At 52.7% G+C, this 20,442-nt stretch overlaps 8 protein-coding genes across 8 annotated transcripts; 4 read left to right on the top strand and 4 right to left on the bottom strand.

Moving 5' to 3' along the window:
- Window positions 1–681: 681 nt before the first annotated feature.
- CCOS01_14434 (glycosyl hydrolase family 76) lies at window positions 682–2,570 on the top strand (the record flags this gene model as incomplete). Its single annotated transcript, XM_060462578.1, has 2 exons — window positions 682–955; window positions 1,006–2,570. The coding sequence occupies 2 exons, from the start codon at window positions 682–684 to the stop codon at window positions 2,568–2,570; spliced, it is 1,839 nt and encodes a 612-aa protein (XP_060307063.1).
- A 1,925-nt stretch (window positions 2,571–4,495) lies between these two features.
- On the top strand, window positions 4,496–6,339 carry CCOS01_14433 (cytochrome P450; the record flags this gene model as incomplete). The annotated part of the gene is made up of 4 exons (XM_060462577.1): window positions 4,496–5,187; window positions 5,253–5,740; window positions 5,818–6,034; window positions 6,138–6,339. 4 exons carry the CDS (start codon window positions 4,496–4,498, stop codon window positions 6,337–6,339), a joined length of 1,599 nt encoding a protein of 532 aa, XP_060307062.1.
- A 2,704-nt stretch (window positions 6,340–9,043) lies between these two features.
- Window positions 9,044–9,498, top strand: CCOS01_14432 (uncharacterized protein; the record flags this gene model as incomplete). Its single annotated transcript, XM_060462576.1, has 2 exons — window positions 9,044–9,389; window positions 9,446–9,498. The coding sequence occupies 2 exons, from the start codon at window positions 9,044–9,046 to the stop codon at window positions 9,496–9,498; spliced, it is 399 nt and encodes a 132-aa protein (XP_060307061.1).
- Window positions 9,499–9,996: 498 nt separating this feature from the next.
- On the bottom strand, window positions 9,997–11,420 carry CCOS01_14431 (uncharacterized protein; the record flags this gene model as incomplete). The annotated part of the gene is made up of 4 exons (XM_060462575.1): window positions 9,997–10,127; window positions 10,178–11,068; window positions 11,194–11,266; window positions 11,349–11,420. The coding sequence occupies 4 exons, from the start codon at window positions 11,418–11,420 to the stop codon at window positions 9,997–9,999; spliced, it is 1,167 nt and encodes a 388-aa protein (XP_060307060.1).
- A 16-nt stretch (window positions 11,421–11,436) lies between these two features.
- On the bottom strand, window positions 11,437–11,643 carry CCOS01_14430 (uncharacterized protein; the record flags this gene model as incomplete). Its single annotated transcript, XM_060462574.1, has 1 exon — window positions 11,437–11,643. The coding sequence occupies one exon, from the start codon at window positions 11,641–11,643 to the stop codon at window positions 11,437–11,439; it is 207 nt and encodes a 68-aa protein (XP_060307059.1).
- A 666-nt stretch (window positions 11,644–12,309) lies between these two features.
- CCOS01_14429 (PrBiP) lies at window positions 12,310–14,102 on the top strand (the record flags this gene model as incomplete). Its single annotated transcript, XM_060462573.1, has 4 exons — window positions 12,310–12,456; window positions 12,524–12,596; window positions 12,652–12,733; window positions 12,788–14,102. 4 exons carry the CDS (start codon window positions 12,310–12,312, stop codon window positions 14,100–14,102), a joined length of 1,617 nt encoding a protein of 538 aa, XP_060307058.1.
- Window positions 14,103–14,934: 832 nt separating this feature from the next.
- CCOS01_14428 (cytochrome P450) lies at window positions 14,935–16,680 on the bottom strand (the record flags this gene model as incomplete). Its single annotated transcript, XM_060462572.1, has 4 exons — window positions 14,935–15,254; window positions 15,320–15,438; window positions 15,498–16,255; window positions 16,312–16,680. The coding sequence occupies 4 exons, from the start codon at window positions 16,678–16,680 to the stop codon at window positions 14,935–14,937; spliced, it is 1,566 nt and encodes a 521-aa protein (XP_060307057.1).
- Window positions 16,681–17,364: 684 nt separating this feature from the next.
- CCOS01_14427 (fungal specific transcription factor domain-containing protein) lies at window positions 17,365–20,011 on the bottom strand (the record flags this gene model as incomplete). The annotated part of the gene is made up of 4 exons (XM_060462571.1): window positions 17,365–18,375; window positions 18,450–18,608; window positions 18,760–19,552; window positions 19,875–20,011. The coding sequence occupies 4 exons, from the start codon at window positions 20,009–20,011 to the stop codon at window positions 17,365–17,367; spliced, it is 2,100 nt and encodes a 699-aa protein (XP_060307056.1).
- Between the last annotated feature and the right edge of the window lie 431 nt (window positions 20,012–20,442).

Below are 20,442 nucleotides of genomic sequence, written 5' to 3'. Positions count from 1 at the left end.
TTTTTCGGTTTGTCTCTCACGGACGACTAAGGCAGATGCAGACTTAAGAGACAGAAGAAGCAGCAGCAGTCAACCAGTAGTGGCAGCAGCAAGCGTGCGCACCTCCACCGTCATCGCTCCTACTCGATCCTCCCCGGTTACTTCGGTCTGGACGACGAGAGCCTGGATCCTGAACCTGGCAGACTGGGCTTGCCTGACCACCTCGGAAACTGACAAGGTGCTACTGCTTCTTTGAGGGGTGTAGTGTGTTCAACCTGCATGCACGTACATGCCAACACCAACATACAAGAACACGCACTTTCCCAGGCTTAAAGCAGTGTTGGTGCGCAAGTGTGTGTGGTGTGGACAGACCAGCCGCCATACGAATTCACCTTTCGTTTGTTGAAGAGGGGAAAAAACGCCAACCAACCTTGCCAGTTCTTAGCTCGCATCATCGGAGCTACTCCATTACCTCACGAACGTGGCCCGACTCCCATGCGCACCGTCTGCCCGGTTTATGCCAGCAAGTCTTGACATTGTGCAAGTTTTTGGCCGCTTTCTTATTCCGACCTTGCGGCATCCACTCGATCTCTATCTTGACACTTAATCGACGCTTCCCCCAGATTCCCAATCTTCAGTCCAACCTTTCATGCGGTCCGTTCATCGAAGCCAAGGATCCCTCCCACTGCAACCTACCGCATCATGATCGCAATGCGGGGCCGGCCATCATGGGCTTCTGTAAGCCGGCTTTTGCCGGCATTTTTACTGGCAACCGTCCAGTTCACCACGGCATACAATTTGGACACAAGTGATCAAGGTGAGCGCAAATGGCAATCTGATGACGATCTCGACTCACAAGTGGTATTCATAGCCGGTATTAAAACCATTGCGAGGTCAATGACCGAAGATCTCATGTCGTTCTACGACGGAGACAAACCTGGCAAGACCCCAGGTCTTCTCCCCGATCCATACTACTGTAAGTACACACCCGAATCCCTGCTCTGCTCTCGACTAACATCATGCCAGGGTGGGAGGCCGGCGCGATGATGGGCACCATGATCGATTACTGGTACTACACAGGTGACAGCACTTGGAACGACGTTGTCACTCAGGGTCTCCTCCACCAAGTTGGCAAATTCAACGATTACATGCCAGAGAATCAGACACGAACCGAAGGAAACGACGATCAAGGATTTTGGGGGCTCGCAGTCATGTCTGCCGCCGAGTATGGGTTCCCCAACCCCCCGGACGACAAGCCACAATGGCTTGCACTGGCACAGGCCGTATTTAACACCCAGGCCGCGCGGTGGGATCCTGACCATTGTGCAGGAGGTCTTCGATGGCAGATCTTTCAGTGGAATAACGGCTACGACTACAAGAACACCATTTCCCAAGCTTGCTTCTTCGCCCTTGCCGGACGCCTGGCTGTGTACACCGGCAACTCGTCGTACTCCGACTGGGCAGAGAAGACCTGGGATTGGATGGTTAACGTCAAGTTCATTTCCGACGACTACTATGTCTTCGACGGCGGTCACATTCAGTACAACTGCACCAACATCGTACCATATCAATGGACCTACAATGCTGGCGGCATGATCCTCGGCGCTGCTGCCATGTACAATCACACTGGCAGCGAGGTGTGGAAGAACCGACTCGACGGGCTGGTCAAGGGCGCAGATGTTTTCTTTGTTGGCGAGGAGAAGAACATCATGCAAGAGGTAGCATGCGAGACGGTTGAACTCTGCAACCTCGACCAGCAGTCCTTCAAGGCATACCTCAGCCGCTGGCTGGCGGCCATCACTAAATGGGCCCCGCACTTGACTGATGGCATCATGTCCAAGATCCGCGCTTCATCTATCGCGGCTGCATCGCAGTGCAAAGGCGGTACGAACGGACGCATGTGTGGGTTGAAGTGGACCGAAAACGGGACTTGGGACGGAATGCAGGGTGTCGGACAACAGATGGCCGCGCTTGAAATCACGCTTGGCAACCTCATCGAAACTTCTCATGCACCTCATACTGCAGACGTTGGCGGCACCTCTCAGGGCGATCCTGGAGCCGGAGGTAATGACATCGGTCGGACGATCCCCGCGGTCTCGACCTTGCCACCATTAGGCGGCGGCGATACGGCAGGTGCAGCAATCCTGACGATGGTTGTGCTTGGTCTTCTGATTGTGGGTGTCATTTTCATGATGCTGGATGAGACGTCCAAAAAGCCCATGAAGGAGCGGTTCTTCGATTTCCGTTCCGCGCTTCTTGGTGGCGGTGGCCTCGCTGCACTAAGCACCAGGCGAAAGAATGAAGAGATGAATGAGAAGGGCAAGGGAATCGATAATGATGCATCGAGCGACGGTGACAGTTCGCGTGAAAACGGAATACTGTCTCCCTTACCAACGAAAGGATACACAATGAGCAGCCACCAAGGCCTGCCACAACGAGGAAGTGTGCTCTCTCATATGAGCGGGACAACGGCAGTCACGGATCCGCCTCCAGGAATTCCCATGGTCCGAGAGAAGAGGCTGAGCAGGAAGAGCCGGAACCCAGCACTGCGCAACAGCATTGCGTCACAACGATCGGCTCGAATTGAGTAGACCCCGTCTCGTTTCACGGTCTGGGATCGGAGCAAATTGCATTCAACATCAAAGGCGTTAAATGGCGGGGAGAAACGGACTTCTGGAACATACTTGGATTTTACATATGCATTGGGTTGGCATCATCTGGCATTCATTGGAGAATAAAACCGAATAGTCATGGCCAGCTATTACGACACAGCAAGCTCTAGAAAATTGAGAGCTGGGAAACAGCCACGACGTTATGACGACCTGTACATAGATAGATGATGCCGATTGTAATTGAAGCCGCTATTGGCTACTCTCTCAACGAGAAACTCGAGTGAATAAATCTGTTAATCGGTGGCATAGCACGACGGACTGGAATCAAATGCATTCATTATTTCCCGGCTGACGGGGCCGGTACGGCGCCGCATCCAGCTCCGTCCGCCGAGTTGACGGGCGATTCTCGCGGCGAATCCTGTGGCGGAGCTCTCCACATAAGCTTGGCATCAAGGCGACATGCGCAGAGCTCCAGATGAGAATGAGTGAGGACAGAAGATAGAGTTTCCAAGCCTTCCGGCAGTTAATTTAAACCAAGGAAACGCCAGAACTTAGAAAAGGGGAATGCTTTTTGAACGAGGAAGTAAGATTTGAAGATACTACGCAGTCGGATGTGTTTCCTTGCGATCCTCGCATTTGACCTTCCGGCGAGCTTGTCACTTTGATGTCTGACAGCTCAACTTTGAACTCGCTTATTGGTAAGACTTACCCCCTTGTCAATGGTGAAACTTGCCATGGATGTGCAACTATTAAATATCCGTCCATACACTCGCACGCGGTTTTATATCTCCCCCGCTCCTAGAACATGGGAGCTCAGCCAATGGAGGGCTGGGTGTTTCCTGTTCACATGCCCGAACACGAGGGGGGGTAATGGGGCAAGGAAGGAGGGATGTGGGGTGGTGGTGGTGTTGTGTGTCTCGAGGACGTGGTTGTGTAACCATGCCAGATGACGATGGCGGCACAATTACGGTCTCTTTTTTGAGAGGTAATAGGCTATACTGAGGCATTTCTCATCCTTTAGAGGTGGTCTCTAAAGTCTTTCTCAGCGCTACTGAAGAGGAAGGAGCGAATTGGTGATCAGCCCTGTGCGGCCATTTTGTTTCGTCAGAAGTCACCAGAAGGTGAAGTTCGTCGCTCTCTCCGATGCTGTTTTTGCGGGGGGATTAACATGATTGTTACTTCAGTAGGCTATCTGTAATGGGCTTCAGAGGCGGTGGGATTGGAGGGGTCAAGAGCTAGCTCGGTGGCCGTAGCGTAGCGCTCCCGTGTTAAAGGTTCCTAGTGGTGCTAGTTGAGCCAAACTGCCGCTCTTGGAAGGAGGTGGCACCGGGGGGCACTAAGATATTATGTCGAGAGCTAGTTTAGGTCCAATTCCTAAAGATGGGTGATGAGGGGAAACCACCGGGGATATCCATACGTTACCTTCTACGAGATGGCGATGTTACATCATTCTGCGGACTTGCGTCTCCTCTCTGGACGCACGCACATGGGATGGGGCATGTCTCTGATGGAGACTTTGGTGTATAAGATATGCGACTCTGGCCAGCCTACGTGTGCCTAGGTAAGATTCTAAGGTTTGGTCATTTTAGGATTACTGATTACTTTATCTAGTGGACTACTCCGTACCGAAACCGAAATCCAAACAAACTGGGTCCGTTCTTTCATTTGGAAGAGGGAAACCCTGGGCGACATAGTAGTCGGAGACCTTTTCCGTCTGATGTTGTACCGGCTTTCTATCGGGCAAACCGGCACGGACTTTGGAAACGTGCGTGAGCTTTAACTGCGATTCAGTCCTACGCCAAAGGGTTGAGGGGTACCAGAGCTATAGATACAAGACCAGGACCTTCACCTCACCTCGCCATCTTGGAGTCGATTGAACGTTCTCACACCACATATCGAACACCATGGCGCGAGAATACCTATACGCAGCTTCATCAGCCGCCCTCGGGTCCTACATCCTCTGGACGCTGGCCGAGAAATACTTCACCTGGTCACACAGCTCTCACCTCACAGCAAACCACGCCCTCGCCAGCCCGCTCCTCGCAACGCTCTTCGCCCTCCCAGCCCTCATCTTATACAAGAAAGCATGGTACCTCTTCAGAATGAAGGCCCTCCGCTGCGCTCCCGCGCCCACGTACCCGCACAAGGACCCGATCCTCGGCACCGACTGGATCCGCGCCTCGCTCGCCCGGCAAAAGGAGCACAAGCTCCTTGAGTGGTGGCAGGACCTCTTTGGCGCGCTGGGGAATACGTGGTGGGTCAAGACGCCCGGCGGGTGGGTGCTCATGACGAGCGAGCCGGAGAATCTAAAGGCGATTCTGGCGACGTCGTTTGAGGCGTTTCCTATCATTGGGCCGAGAAGGGAGGCGGTGCTGCCGATTTTGGGGGAGGATGCGATTTTCTCGGCTAATGGGGAGGTGTGGCATGGTGCTAGGGCGATGATGAGGCCTAGTTTTGTGAGGAATCAGATTGCGGACTTGAACTGTTTTGAGAGGCATGTTGAGGATCTTATGGGGAATATTCCAAAGGATGGGGGTACGGTGGATTTGCAGGCGTTGTTGTACATGATGACGATGGACTCGGCAACTGATTTTATGTGAGTGCTCAGAAGAGAGTTACTTGGCGAGTGAAAAACAGAACATACTGACGATAGTTCTCCAGGTTCGGGCATTCCACCAACATGCTCACGACGCCGTCGCCAGAAGCCCGCGACTTCACCTCGACATTCGAATACATCACCACCCGCTCTGCCATCCGCTCCCGCCTCGGCCTGCTCACCTTCCTCGACAACGACAAGAAGTGGGATGAAGGCCTGAAGAAGATCCACGGCTTTTGCGACAACTACATTCGCAACATCAGGGAGGCCGACCCGGAAAAGAAGCAGGACCCCGAAAGGGGCTACGTGTTCCTCAACGAGATGATTGGGAAGCCCGGCATGACACCCGACTACATCCGCGCGCAGCTGCTCTCCATGATCCTCGCGGGGCGGGATACCACGGCGTCGACGCTGTCTGCGCTGTTCTGGATCCTGGCGAGGAGGGGGGATGTTGTGAGGAGGTTGAGGGGCGAGGTGGAGGCGTTGGAGGGGAGGAGGCCCACGTGGGAGGAGATGAAGGATATGAAGTACCTGAACAACGTGCTCAAGGAAAGTAAGTTATTCGCTGACTGTTTGAGAGGAGGGGACTTTTGGGAATAGAGTGCTGACGGTGCGATGCGTCTTGATCAGTCTTGAGATTGTACCCGACTGTTGCGAGCATGTCGCGCGGCACAGGACGGGATACGACGCTACCTGTAGGCGGAGGACCCGATGGGAAGTCGCCAATCTTCATTCCGAAAGGCACGGCTGTGCGGTGGTCTCTGTTCTGTCTTCACCGGAGGAAGGATCTGTACGGCGAGGACGCTGATGAATTCCGACCCGAGCGCTGGGAGGAGATGCGGCCGTCGTAAGTTTATGCCCCCTTCCGTTCCCTTTTGATCATATTCCTACCCTGGAACTCTGTCTTTTGATGAGAAGCCTTTGCTGACTGAATGAATTCAAACTCACAGGTGGGATTATCTCCCTTTCTCTGGCGGCCCGCGTATTTGCATTGGGCAGCAGTTCGCGCTGACGCAGATGAGTTATTTTGTGGTGAGGATCTTGCAGACTTTCAAAGACATTCAACCGAGGGATGAGAGGCCCATGTTGCAGACTGTGGGTATCACAACGAAGCTGCCCAACGACGTCTTGTTGAGCTTCACGCCGGCTTAGAATCCGCTGAAGATACGGAAGGTTGGTGTAGCTGGGAGGGCTGGACGTCATTGTAGAGGATGCTGCAGAGAAAGCTCTCTTCAATGAAGAAACTTGACGCGCCGATGGATTCATTTCTCAAAGTATCACGTCTGTATATGTTGCCCCGTTGCTGTGAGAGCTGTAACCAAACCGAGCCATTGTCGGAAATTGTTTCCTTGCACTTCCCTCTCAAGTATACTCGAAATTCTACTCACCTGTTCTTCAGATCCGACCCAACGTCTATCACCAAATCCCATTCTTATTGATTTCATTTTAATCATTTTGCTGTTTGAAAGTTGGTAGGTTTCGATTCGATTCTGAGTCGCTAAAAGGAAGAACACCACATTTACATCGACCATTGTGCGACTCCTCAACGTATCACCTTGAGCAACCACCCAAACGACTGCCAAGCGTGTCAACGCAGCCAGGCGGATTCCATCCACTCTGTTCAAGACGCCCACCTAGCCTGTCAAAGATCTTGCAGCACCAAAAGCTCCCGAAGAGCGACAGCGCGGCATGCAGGTATCCCGCCTGCATCCCACAACCCCGGCAATGCAGCCAAAGACTGGAAATGATGCGTCGCGCACTGCTTCGACCCCAGATACCACGAATACCACCAACCTGCACGATACACCCGCAGATTGGACGCACCGGTGACATGCTGGATCTCTCACGCACCATCTGCTTTCTCTCTTTTCTCCCTCATTCATCTCATGAGGAGCGATGAGCGGTGATCAGAGTTGCGTCGCATGGTGCAGATGAGGGAGGGGGGGGGGGATTTCGGTGGCACCATTGTGCATATTACATGTCTTCTGGAAGCGAGAAATTAATAAAAAAGAGTCTCACTTCGTCGTCTATCACCAGCACAATCGGTCTTAGGGAAAGGGAAAAAGTTCCATGCTAATGTTGGTCACGCCTTGGCGGGATGCGCGGTCGGCGAGTTTGCGGATGCAAGGGCTTGCGGCAACCGAAGCCATGTCTCAAGCCCACCGCCTTGGCCCCTGGTCCAGGAATAAGAAAACGTCGATGGCCAATCTCAATCTCATTGTCTGAACCGGTATTTCTCCCTCGAACCTTTTATTCTGGAGTCCATGAGGATTGAACCAAAGCTCCAGTTTCGTTCAACGAGTCATTAAAAAGGGCGACTTTTTGGTTCGCGTTAGACATTCACGGGAACCGACCGTGCCGACGTATTTGTGCAAGGGCTAAGTAGACCCGATTGTGTCTCGTTGCGTGACGGGCTAGAGGGAGATGACAAGCGGGAGTCAGCTTTCAAATTTGGGCTGTGACGGGGCCCCCGTTCTGGGAGAGGAGGATGAGAGGCCGGATTCTTGAGGTTCAACCCGTCTCGTGGCACCGGGAACGTCGATGCGTGTAGCCCACTCGACAGCTCTCACCCAGATCTCTTGCTCCAAGTTGGGGGATCACAGGATACAGAAAAGCTGATTCGATATTGCGCGTCCTGGTACCAAGGGTGAGCTACGTGTGTCTTCCGTCTGATGCTCACTGTTTCCTTTGGAAAGAGGTCTGTCTCGATTGGATTTGTGTCCAAGACTTTCAGAGCCATCGGTCAAAGTCGGTCGAAACTCGAAGACCTTTTGCTAGGTGCGTGGAGGAGCCCCTCATCCAAGACCGCCAGTTTCATCGTCCCGTTGGAGCAAGACAAGAGAAGTCAAGGCATTAGCATCTTCACTAGCAAACAAAAACAGACCGGGGGTCTACGGATATATGATGGAGAAGGAAAGGTGGAAAAGGCGCAACGGATGAGATCTAAGGTTAGTGTTGGATTGCGGGAAGGGAGGCGGACACCCATGCTCCAACATCTCTTACATGCCCCTTTGGGAAGCAAGCAAACCAACATATTTCTTCTTCCAACACGATCTGCATTTCTGTTTGTCACGTTTTCTCTACCAATGCTCTAGAGGGGAGAGGGAGTCGAGGAATAGACTAGAGCAATAGAGCCACAGCCAAGCACAGAAAGGGTACTTTCACTTGGTTAGCAGACAAACACCGCAATCTAGAGCCGCGCAAACGACTGACCGCCAAACCGGAGTGCCGTTTCGGCTAGCCGCAGAAGGATAGGTCCTCCATTCGGTGAGGTTTCCCCAAGCCGGTCCGTCGTTGGCGACAGAAGCAAAGATGAAGGGGTGAACCGCAGATGGATGAGACCAGACTCCCTCACCCCCCCTCCTACCGAGAAAGAGGGCGAGAATCTACGTGCGAGTTCCCGCGTAGGTAGAGCAAGAAAGCCGGGGTAGATGAGAGACATGGACGGACGGTCCAACTTAACAGGATCGTCCTCCACAAGGGATTGTAGTCTGCTACTTCTCTCTTGATTCTGCAATTCTCCTACTGTGGGACGAGGAAGAAGAGACGCTTTGTTTCCTCCCGGGACGATCTTTCATTCCTACAAGATTCCCGGATTCCTGGTCCTGCTTCACCAAACTCACGGATTACCCGTGTACGCAAAGAGCTCCAGGACGCCCGCCCGCCCTTGACATAGCTCCCATCTCGATCCATGATTACCTGTTCTCCCCCCCCCTTTCATCCCCCGGACCGCCATCGAACGCCTCTCCCGCAGCCAACGCTTCCTAGACTGGCCATCTGAGCGTCTCTGCCGTTCAAACGGGCAAAACACAAAACACCACACACACCTCCCTCCCTCGCCCTCTAGTCGCAAGCCATGTCTTTCTACGAAGGGGACAGCCGCACCGGTCCTCAACCAGCGCCGCCGCCCCGAGCCCTCACGGCCGGCGAGATCGGAGCCATCATCGGCACCGTCATAGTCTTCATTGGCGTCGTGGGCGCGCTGTTCTTCTACCGCACACACAAGGCCAAGAGGCGTCGTGCGGAGCACGGCGAGAGGGTTGACGACGATGACGACGACGAACACCGGCTGCACGACACGAGGCATCATAAAGGCGAAGACGGGATATTCCAAGGAGGAGGGAAAGTGGTGACGAAACCGCTCCCGGCGAGGAAAAAGACGTGGGACCCGTATGAAGGGGCGAAGACGGATGAGTCGGATGGTAAGTTGTTTCTCTTCCCGGCGGCTCAGGGTGTTTGTAGACTGACAGTTGTGAAGCCGAGAGAGGCGAGAGCCATGAAATGCGTACCCAGGAAAGGGTGCGATCATGAACTCTAGGAGGAGACACTCGTTGGACAACGCGCCGCTGTTTGGTGGTTTGGCTTTGAGTCTCGATTGAATTATTCCCTGGTCGACCGCAATATTCAGATCAAGGTGGGATGCCATCATTAATGGCTTTAGAGGCGACTGTAAGATGGATTAGAATCAGCATATCCTTGAAGCACATAGCGCCTATTTTGTTTTTAACGCGGACGAGGAAAGATGAGCGTGCTTCCCGACCTCTTCTCAACCCTGAAGTGGTGTGCTGGGTTTGCTGGATAGACATGTCAGTCTTTGGAGTTATCCAGGAGGAAGAGACTCAAAACATCAAACGGAACACGTCCATAAACTGAATTGAATTAAACGCCAAGTCCTATCCCAACAACCATAATTGACTGAGCAAAATTGGGCATTCTGACCCGCTTCGTGATCTTACCTAAACGCCAGAGATGCTTCTCGACCCAACCGATTCATATTCTACCGTAAACCAAAATCTGATGCATACGCTGCTACTGTTGACCAGGTTTGGGCATATAGCGGCTTCTAAACGCTTGGCTGATGCTAAATCTGCTCCCGATGCCGCCGTCTTGCATCTTACTCGCGAGGGCCTCCTCGAGAGCAGATTGTGTCACAGATGCGTCTAATGTCAATCAGCACTGCAAATCAACGATGAGTGATTCTATAGCTTACCATCCAAGTCACTGAAGCTGCTACCCATGCTTGGTGTACCGTCGCTTCCGTCTCGCGAGTACCCCTTTCTACTTGGACTCTTGCCAGACAGTTCAGCCGGACGCCGCGGTGAGAGTGGGCCAGCTGGTCGTCTTTCCCCTGTTGAAGGACCCTTGGATACCATGGCGGGCGAACTGGTCGACGAATCTGACGTCTCGGAGTGGTGAATCTTCTCCTTGCCTTTCGGGGTCCGTCGGGCATGTCGAGGGTCGCCCCGCAAAGTCGAACCCATATCTTGCGCTGATGTGTTGGACGATTGCGGCTTGTATTGGAGAAAAGCAGGCTCGGTGTCTTCGTCTTCGTCTTCGAGATCAGTCGGTCCGTCACGCTGCTGGAAGCGGGGTGGGCGACGGATGATGCGCGATTGCGCTGGACTGGACTCATCGTCCGAGGATGTGGGCGAGCTCAGCTCATCGGCCTCAGGCGAAGTCGGTTCGGGGCTCCTGGGAGTACTCTGAATAGGGAGCGATGACAGGCGACGTCGCTGATTGTCGTTGGATGGCCGCGAAGTGGCAGGCTTGCTCTGGCGGGTCGTAGAGCCGCCGCCCAGGTTGCGTGTTATCGTACCTGAAGAGGCATTTCGTGTGATGTTCGGCCGGAGAGAGCTCGTTATTGGCGTCGCTGGCGTACTCGTATCGGTCCGGGGGAGCGGCGAATCGCGTCGGATGGATAGCGCGGAGACAGTTCGTTGGTGAGTATATGGCTCGGCGCCAGGAACGGGGGATGGGGCAGAGGAGCCTTTGGCGGCAGCTGTGGCTTTTCGGACCTGGGCTCGAAGCTGCGCGGTATGCCGCTCGGTCAAGTAGGCTACTTGCTGAAGAAGGAAGTCGACGGTGACATCGAAATGTAAGGCTCTAGGGAACGAGTGAGCTCGATGGTGTGAATCCGGTTCCTTGGCAGGACTTACAGTTCATTCCCTACACACAAATCAGCGATGCTCAAAAGCTCAGAAGTTCAAAATGCTAGCCATAACTTACAGTCAATCTCCTGCTTAGTTGCGCCGGAGATGATATTCCATAGCACATCGTCCTTGGCGGAATCCCAGTTGACCTGCATCGTGGAGTCGCATTAGTGTCGGTCCCGCGGCTACAGGCACCCGGACGGCTATGGGCGGATGGACTCATGGACTCACCGGAGGGGGATCCGCGAAATCGCCCCGCAGAATGGGCAGTCTGACGAAGACCGTGTACGTGGGATCAGTCATTCCGATCGTGCGTTCGTCATGCTTGCTGGCTCAGCTCTGGGAATGGTGACAGCCTCGGGGGATAGCTTGGGAAGAGTGCGACTTGAAGGAGTGAAGATGACGGAAGAGGGCTGGCTCCCGTTGTCGTTGGGAGCCTTATCGGAGCTGCGGGAGCGATAAGAAGCCCGTAGTGGGGCGACTGATGACGGCTGGAGCCGGGTGGGCCAGGTGTGGCTTGGTACATGTGCTCTGCAAGCGTTTCGGGGAACGAGCAGGACGACTTTCGTCTCAGGTTCTCAGCATCGTCCCTTGTCTAACCACATGCACTCACACCAATCGCGACGAACCACGATCTTTGTAGCAAGGTGCTCCTTGCCAGGTAGAAAGAATACAATCCGTCGCATCGATACCTTCAAGAGAGCATCATCAAGAATTCTTTGCTGATAGCGCGGCATCTTGAACTTCAGGAGTAGTACTTCTTCGTCAGGAATTCAGGCCGCTCAAATCCTCAAGGAGAAGATGCCATCTCAAAATCTTTAGCCACAACCAGCAGGCGTCTCCCTAGAATGTGAGGTCAGGTCAAACTGGGATGCGACCTCGACTCCTAGCTTGAGCACCAAGAGACGTAGCCTACCGAAGTGAGCAATATGAGCTAGCGTGGGATCAATATTCTGGTCAGCTCACTAAGCACCCAGCTGCTGTCGCCAACAACAGGCCACGACAGCCGTACTTCCTGTACAAAAAGAACAGGTTTTCCGCCGCATGCTCAGTAAAAGCTGAGCTGGCCTCATGATCCTCCGAAAAGAAGGGCCAGGTCACCATCGCCTCCATTGCCGAAGGCGTTCGCGATACTTGAAAACTATGCATTCACGACACCCCGACACATGGCCGAAAATTGAAGCTGACCGAGATGCCGCCTTCCTCAGAAAGACACAGAGCCATAGGCTTTGGTCTACTCGGTGTTTTGATCTTGTCATTATCGCTAGCATGCTCTGGTGCATCTGCATTCGAGGTCAATGACTGGGAGGATGCGTGTAAGCCTGGCTTCATGTCTATCGTGAGTGTCTCCTCGGAACTCCAAAGCACTCATGAATGTTGTGATTGATACAAGTTTTGTTGTAAAGAGCCTCGGACCTTCGTATGCGAGCGTGGGCAAGATACAACGCGGTGCTAGGAGGATACCGCTTGATGGCCAGAGTAAGCTTATTATTGAATTTAGAAAGTTTAAGACTGATAGCAGACCGTATTTCAGGTTTCACGATCATGGGGTCGGATGAATTGGCACATCATGCACAAAGTGATCCAAGTCTTTCAAGTGCTCTATTCGATTCCAGGTTGGACCATGGTCTGCAGCACACTCTTCAATAGTGAGTGCTGACTTCTATCAGTGTTGTGGTTTGCGATGCCGCCGAACCCGAGTACTTCTTACATCAGATCATCAAGCACCCGATCCCTCACGTAAATTCAAGCAATCCTCACGAAGTTCACATTTTCAAAGACTCGGTAATCGAAGCCCTCTCGGAACTCAAAAAGGTGGCCGAAGCCTGGACACTTGGACCCATTGAACAGGCAGTTGTGACTGTACCGCAATATTTCACCAGGGAAGAACGCGATGCCATCACGGAGGCTGGGGATTCCATTGGAATAGAAGTCCTTCGCATCATGAACGCGCCTACCGCCGCTGCTATTGGACTCGGCATAGACAAGCTCGACGACGAATTCCACTTCATTGTGTATGACCTAGGAAGAGAAGCCTTCGAGGTATCTTTGTTCGAGGTTGATGCAGGTGTGTTTGAAGGTCTGGCCAGTGTCAGTGATCACCAGATTGGCAAAGAGGTGGGCGGATTGATGTATCAAAAGCAGCTGAGAGGGAGCTCGGTATTCGACGCAACTGAGATGGAGACACTCGAGAAGACACTACCCCTTCTGGGTCGGGTTATCGAAAGCGCGAATCTTTCTAACAACGACATTTCAAAAGTCCTTATCGTGGGAGGCTACACCGAACCGGCACAGTTGAGATCCATGGTAAAGGCCTTCTTCGGTACCGGAGCCTCTGCGATCTTCGATTACCCAGGAAGTCTCCGTTTGATACCAGACATGTGGGACTACGACGAAGTTGTCACGTTTGGCGCGGCTGTCTTTGCCGAGAATGTCTGTGGACACGGAAGATACGATGAACTAGTCGGTACGTTTGAGGTGAATCCACGATCTGTCCTTCTCGAGATCATCGGAGGCGAGGCGCATCGGGTGTTTCAACGGTACACAATACTCCCGAGTACTCGGGCCATGACCTTCACCACGACAGTGGACGGACAGACGAGGATCGTCATACCAGTCTTCCAGGGCGAGCTGCCAGATGCGAGTAAAAACGACGAAGTACTTGTTCTCAGGTTGGACTGCATCCCGCCAGCGCCTCGCGGAACTCAGACTATCCAAGTGGTTTTAGAGGCAGACGTTGACGTGGCGGACGATGCGTACAGGATCTTGCTCAAAGCGTCAGCGCATCTCGTAGGTGGAAGAGAGCAGTGTTCGTACAGCGCTTTCGGGGTTCTTCATGACTTTGGTGCAGTTGATGCACTCACTGGCGAAGAAATTGAGCTTGAAGCAGCGTATGTCTATGGAGGAGTCGAGCCCGGGCGGCCTGGTATCTGCATCAATCCTCAAAGCGGTATTGGCCATCACTACGTGGCGGCAGCTGAATAAATCTCAATAAGAGACAATTAAAAGTAGCTGGTTGACTGATTCCAGAATCTTTGAATCCTTTCCCGCTGATTTGACCTTCGAAGCCTATTGACAAGGTGCCTTGTTAAACCCCTGAGGGAACTTCATCACTAACACCAGCAAGTCAATTCGCTAGCATGATGAACTGCGGTGCGATTTCTTGGAGGAACTCGTAAGACAAGACATTGAGCAGCTCAATTCGGCCTCCAAACTCGATAAATATTTGACGACCATCGCTAACATTTCCATCGACCTCGAATACCAGACCTTTTCTGCTTTTAGACTATCCGCACCTCAAGTTCTCCACCATATCTCAGAGACAGGTCTTGCCCTGTAACGACTTCATGTAGGTGACCCACCGTCCCACAAGCCAAAGAGACAAATTTTCATCTTTTCATGCGAACCCCATCACGCTCACACACAACTCCGCTTCCTAGCCCGCGAGGTAAGGATCCAATTTTGAACATCTTCAGCATCAAACAATCCGATATGGTGTAGTGGCCAACATGATGCCCTCTCATGAGCTCCCGTGAGTGAGAGGTTAGGCATAGCCCCGAGTTCGATTCTCGGTTTCGGAAATTCAAAATATTTCTTTTACTTTTTGACTTATTGGTACATAAATGGGATGCTAGACTTTGGCCCAGCTTTCTTCCATCCTGTCAATCAATGCATGGCGCCGTCCCGAATCGTTATGCTGCAGTATTCATTCCATGGTGGACCGGTATTCCATTCTTGTCATTCATCCATCCTATACTCCCTCCGGCAGACTTGATCTCCCCCACATCTCAGATAGCGAATGCCAAATAACTCGAAATCAGTGCTCGACCTCAGTCTCCAGGGCGGCTCTCAGGGCTGACTCGTTGCGGGGGGTGAAGGTGACCTTGTAGGAGCCTGGGGTGATGATCAGGTTGGTCAAATCAGCAGCGCCGGTGATGGGATCGGTGTCGATCTTGTCCGTTGACGACAGCTCAAAGCTGGCCAGCATGCGGAGGAAGGTGATGTACAGTTCGCGATTAGCCAGCATGGTTCCGGCACACATGCGGTAGCCCATGCCGTAGGTGAACATGGGTGCTTCGGGGTTCTCCAGCCAGCGCTCGGGGCGGAAGACTTCGGGATCGTGCCAGAGATCGCCATCTGAGGAAGAGTTAGTTTGCTATTTTAGGAATTGTTTGTTTTCCTAAAAGGGAGTAGCGACTGACCCATGTTGCAAGCCCAAGAGTTCAAGAAGACTACGGTGCCCTTGGGAACCAGCTTGCCCTCGTACATGAACTCCTTGTTCGTGGCACGAGGCAGTGAGAGGCGAAGGACAGTGAAGAATCTGAGTAAGAGAGTTAGTCGACGTCACAGGTTGTCAAGAATGCCACATCTGAATCATACCTCAAGCATTCGCGAACCAAAGCGCGGAGGTAGGGAATAGTCTGGTCATCATGCGCATCACACAACGGGTTTCCATCATCATACGTCTTTCTGATCGCCTCAAAAGCCTTTTGCTGAATCTCGGGGTGCGTCGCCAAGAACCCAATACCCCAGGTCGATACTGCAGTAAACGTCTCGAAGCCGGCAGAAAGCATAGTGAGACTGATCGATGTCAACTCGACGTTGTTAAGCTTAGCCTCCTCATCGAGCATAACGTTGGCCTGGATGCACGGCTCATGCGTTCCGTTGCGAATCTTCTCCTCCAGGTCGCCGTTGAGCTTAGACAGGTACTTGTCGCGGCGGATTCTCATCTCCACGGCGTGGCGCTTCCCGGCCGAGAAGGGGTTGTATCGGAGGAGGGGGATGTAGTCCTGCATGTTGTCCGTGACGCTCCTCGTGCGGCTGATCTCGCCCTCGACCGTCGTGATTTCCTTGAACAGTCCGTCGTCGTGGCTAGGGAATCGCATGCCCCAGTTCAGCGTGACTGCCAGTGACAAGCTGAGTCTCTGGACGAGGGGAAGCGGGTCGACGGTGACTTTGCCTGCCTTGCCGTAGTTCAGAGCGTCCTTGAGGAAGTCTCTTGTCTCAAGGTCCAGGTGGGGGATGTAAGTCTCAATGGATGGGCGGTTGAGAGCGGATGCTGCACCCTTTCTCCTCCTCTTGAGAGACTCATTGTAGGGAGATGTGCCGATTGTGGTGCCAGCAGTGTTGGCAACGATCTAGAGCGCAAATGTTAGGGATCTCAGTTTCGATCTGATTAGACAATGGAACATACCTTGTGGAAAGTGTAGAGCTCCGGTCGTGAGGCAGTTGCTTGCGAGTTGTTTCCAAACATAACCTTGGCCGCAGCAGCAGTGTTCACAACTAAAACAGGGAGGTTGCCCAGCTGGACCTGATAAACGGCACCAAACTCCTTTGCCCAGTCCTTGTACACCTGCGAGGCATTACCGCCAAGCTGGTGCAGATTCCCTATAACGGGGAGTCCCTTTGGGCCATGCCAAGCGGGTAGACGAGCTTTCGATCTGACGACTTCGTTTGCGATGAAGTAAACCAATACCGCGACCCCCAGAAATTTAGCGAGGAACTCGGTCGGTCGGTGGGTTGCCTCGTGGACGAGGCCTTGTACGAGTTCTGCGACGAGCATGATGGGCAGGATGTACAGGGCGCAGACTGCAATTGCTGATTGAGGTCGTTGACTTTGTTGGTTCTGATGACAACGACAGACTAGACGAGCAAAATCATTTATAATGTAAGATAACTCATTGGGCGGAAATCTCACATCAGAATTCACAGTTCCCCGCGATTCGTCCTCTCCTTGGCCTGAGCCAAATCGCGGGGTCCCGAGACGATGGTTTGGTGTCGGAATAGCAGTTCCAAATTCCGCCCCCGCGTCCCGGTGTCGCGCGGAGGCCGCACAGGTCACACTATGACGTGGGGTTTGACGGAGTAGTTGGAGGTGGAGAGATGCGGGCATTGATCGGAATCATTGTCTGTAGTAAATATGGTGTTATGCCTTCCGCATAATTGGGGAAGGTTGTGAGTTGAGGGGCTTGAAGAGAGATGGTCGTGAATTAGCCTAGATCCTGAGCAGTCATCGCCAGCTTGAGGCTCTCGAGCTGATTCTCATGTCCTCCAGGCTCCTCAACAACAGAAAGACATGAAGCTTGCTCATTGGCCGCAGCGATCCCTCTGTTGGTTAACTCTTGCCAAGATCATGCATCGTAAAGAGGCCGAAATGTAGAAGAGTCGACAAATGCAGCAGCTTTCACGTAATCATGGTTCAAGAGGATGGCTAAGTATTGAACGATTCATGATACATCATGTCATTTCATAGCATATCTACAAATAAGTGTGACACATCCATGGAGGCGTTCATATCGTCCACAAGGAACGCATCTTCGGGACCTCTCTCTGGGTCGAGGCCGTCTCCGTCGGTACCCAAAACGGGTAAAGGAATCCCAAAGTCTCCCCCGCCATCTATCGAGTTGAAAAAGTCATTCAGCTCCTGCGCCATCTGAGCCTCGGTGAAAGGCTCACCCGAACCCGCTGGCCATGCATCAAGCTCTGGGCCGCGCAACCCATCATCGACACCTGTCGGCACGCTTCCAGGTGGAATGTCCATCCCTCCAGATGAGGTGGGTGGCGTGACCAGCGCGTTGCCCTGTTGCGTACTAGGCTCTCTAGCTTCCCTAGACTGAGGAGCATTCAATCCCAGCTTTCGCCACGCGAGCCGCAGGTCGCTTATTCTCCTCCAGAGTCGGCTTGAGACGTAGGATCTGGCGCTGAGACCCCTGATCAAGTCCAGTGCGGTGTGGAACTCATCGCGGACCGAAGCGCCATGTTCCGTTGGCGACAGCGCCACGACTAGGAAGATGACTCCGAGAGCGGAGACGAGGAAATGGTTGAAGCACATTTGTTGGTTCTGGTAGATGTCTGTTGATTTATTAAGAGAGTCGAGCATCTGTATGGTGTCCTTGGCTAGGTTGACGAGTGACTGGACCTTGGATTTGTTTGACTTGAGACTGGATGTTGAGTGGAGAAAAGGTTGAAGAAGAAGGATCTTCATCTGGTTGGCTCGCAGATGAAGCAAGACTTGTAGCCGTTGAAGACCTCTAGATGTCGTAGAATTCGTATTGGGACTGGCCGTCTGCTCATTCGAGGATAGCCTCAAGTCTTCTGGAAGGTCTTCATACCATTGGTCTATGCGGTACAACAGGTAGGAAATTTCGTCATCTCTGATGGCACCAGTTGCTCTTGCTGAGTTGTACGATGTCGCCCAAACCTTGTCGCCAATTCGGCTGTACTCTACCATGGCTCTGAGATACGGAACATCTTGGTCCTGTAGTTAAGAAGGTCAATAAATATCTCCCTCACAACTGTAGCAGCGTCGTGGCTGAGTGTTGTGCAACTCACAGGTTCTGGTAATTGCTGGTCAACATCGAAGTTATGCATCACGAAGGGCAGCCCTGCGCCAAAGCCCCAACGCCGGTCCAGTGTATAGACACACCAGAATAGCCGCATGGCCATCTTACGTTTCCCGGCATCCTTGAAGGTTTTGCTGATGGTTGCTGACTGATGAAGGCCCATTTCCAAACACCATCGGGCAACAATGCCGACAAGTCTCCAAGCTTGCAAATCATCACCAGTCATAAAGCTATAAACAGCCTGGAGGTCTATTATTAGTACTCTTGTACACTTCAACCCAATAAAAGGCGACACCTACGAGTAAGATGTAGAGCATAGTCGACTTGATGCTCGCCGATTCCCAGAGCTTATCGTGTGATGATTTCCTCACATCGAGGAATAGGGACCTGCCAAGTTGACTTGAGCCTCCAGCTTCTACAGTCAAGGCTGTAGATAGCACCATCTTAACCAAGCTTAGATCTTGAGGGTCGATAATTGTCGGCCCTGGGATTGCGGCAAAGGCAAACCCAAGGCGAGAACCGCTGTTCATGGCATGGTAAAGGCTTCGAACTCGTTCGATAAGCCACCCAATGTCGAGGAAGGGGTACTGAATGCCAATCTCTTCTTCATACACATTGCATAACCTTACAGCTTCCTCTTCGTTGATTAGCCACAAAGGATCTATTGACCCGACGTCTAACCCAAAGGCTGTTTGGATGGATGGTGAAGGTGGACGAGTTGGATTAACAGATCCGGGCATCCCGCCGGTCTCGTGATCGGCGGTGCCGATGCCCCGTGCCCGCAGATGTGTTCTTGCAAGACTGATGTTGAAGGTGTAACTGGCGGATGGTTGAGGCTCGTCTTGGCTAGTGGAGGATTCAACATCTACGACAATGGGGTCCGGTTGAAGTGCTGGGTCTACTACTTGATCATCCGGATTGCCCAATGGGACCGGGAGATCTTGGAGCACTGTTGGTGCAACCTCACAATGGAGAGGGCTTGACTGGGTTTCCGACGGCTGCTGGGACTGGTGCCGTCGTAACTGATCCAGGCCTCCTTGCAGAGAAGCCACTTGATCCCTTAGAGACTGGATAGCTTGTGCATCGGTATCACTAGGTACTAGGTTAGTCAACAAAATACCGTGTCCATCTCAAGCTGTATACTTACGCGCTATTCCCTCTATCTTTGCGTGGTTTCTTCGAGGCCGGGTATGCGCCTAAGGCTATTAGTCTTCCTCGCTCTACATCGGCAATGGGAGGAATAGATCAACCTACAGGTCAATGCCTGACGAGCGCAACGGAAACAAGGGCTCTTGCCATTGCACTTGCTCTTTCTTTTCCGGCACTCAAAGCTGCAAGGTTTTCGAAACGTAATCAGTATAGGCCAACTACAAACGTCTGCTTACGTCGGAATCCCGAAGATGGGTCTTCTTACCAGGCCTTGGAAATGTATTTCCCTCGAGTGGTCCGGGTCTTTGGGGCACTCGGAATTCCGCTCTTCTGAGAACCGGGGGATCCGGCTTGCGGGCCGTCGCCGCCGCCGACCGAGCTGGGAGATTCTGGAGAATCCATGTTCCAATTGAAAAGTAAAGAGTGATAGCACGTGATCTCCTTCCACTCTCTTCTCTTCTTCGTTCTTTTTTCTGGGACCTGCTTCTTTGAGCGAAGCAGTCGAATGATAATCGAACGATAAAAGAGGTCGAGAGAAAAAGGGCGGAATTTGAGAGGTAGGGTTTCCGGGGGGTTTTGAAGGATCTTGGCTGGACATTAACCCCCGCCACCCCGCAAACTTAAGCCGCTAGATCTCTGGGGTAGGTTGGCATTCAGTGGGGGTTGATCACTATCCGTCAAAGCCGGCGTCACACCCGAAATCCTTCCCGGGATGCGTTCGATATTTGACTAATTGGGAGTCTTTGATTGATCACTCGTTCTCCAACACTCCCTTCCCCAGGAATACAAGATGAAGTACTGAATCAGAAATTGTAGTCACTTCACTGGACGGC

The sequence above is a fragment of the Colletotrichum costaricense genome (genome assembly GCF_030867565.1).
Source record: "Colletotrichum costaricense strain IMI 309622 chromosome Unknown Scaffold_20.1, whole genome shotgun sequence".
Classification (NCBI taxonomy): Eukaryota; Fungi; Ascomycota; class Sordariomycetes; order Glomerellales; family Glomerellaceae; genus Colletotrichum; species Colletotrichum costaricense.
Note: the sequence above shows the minus strand (reverse complement) of the source record. Positions and strands in the feature narration are given on the sequence as shown.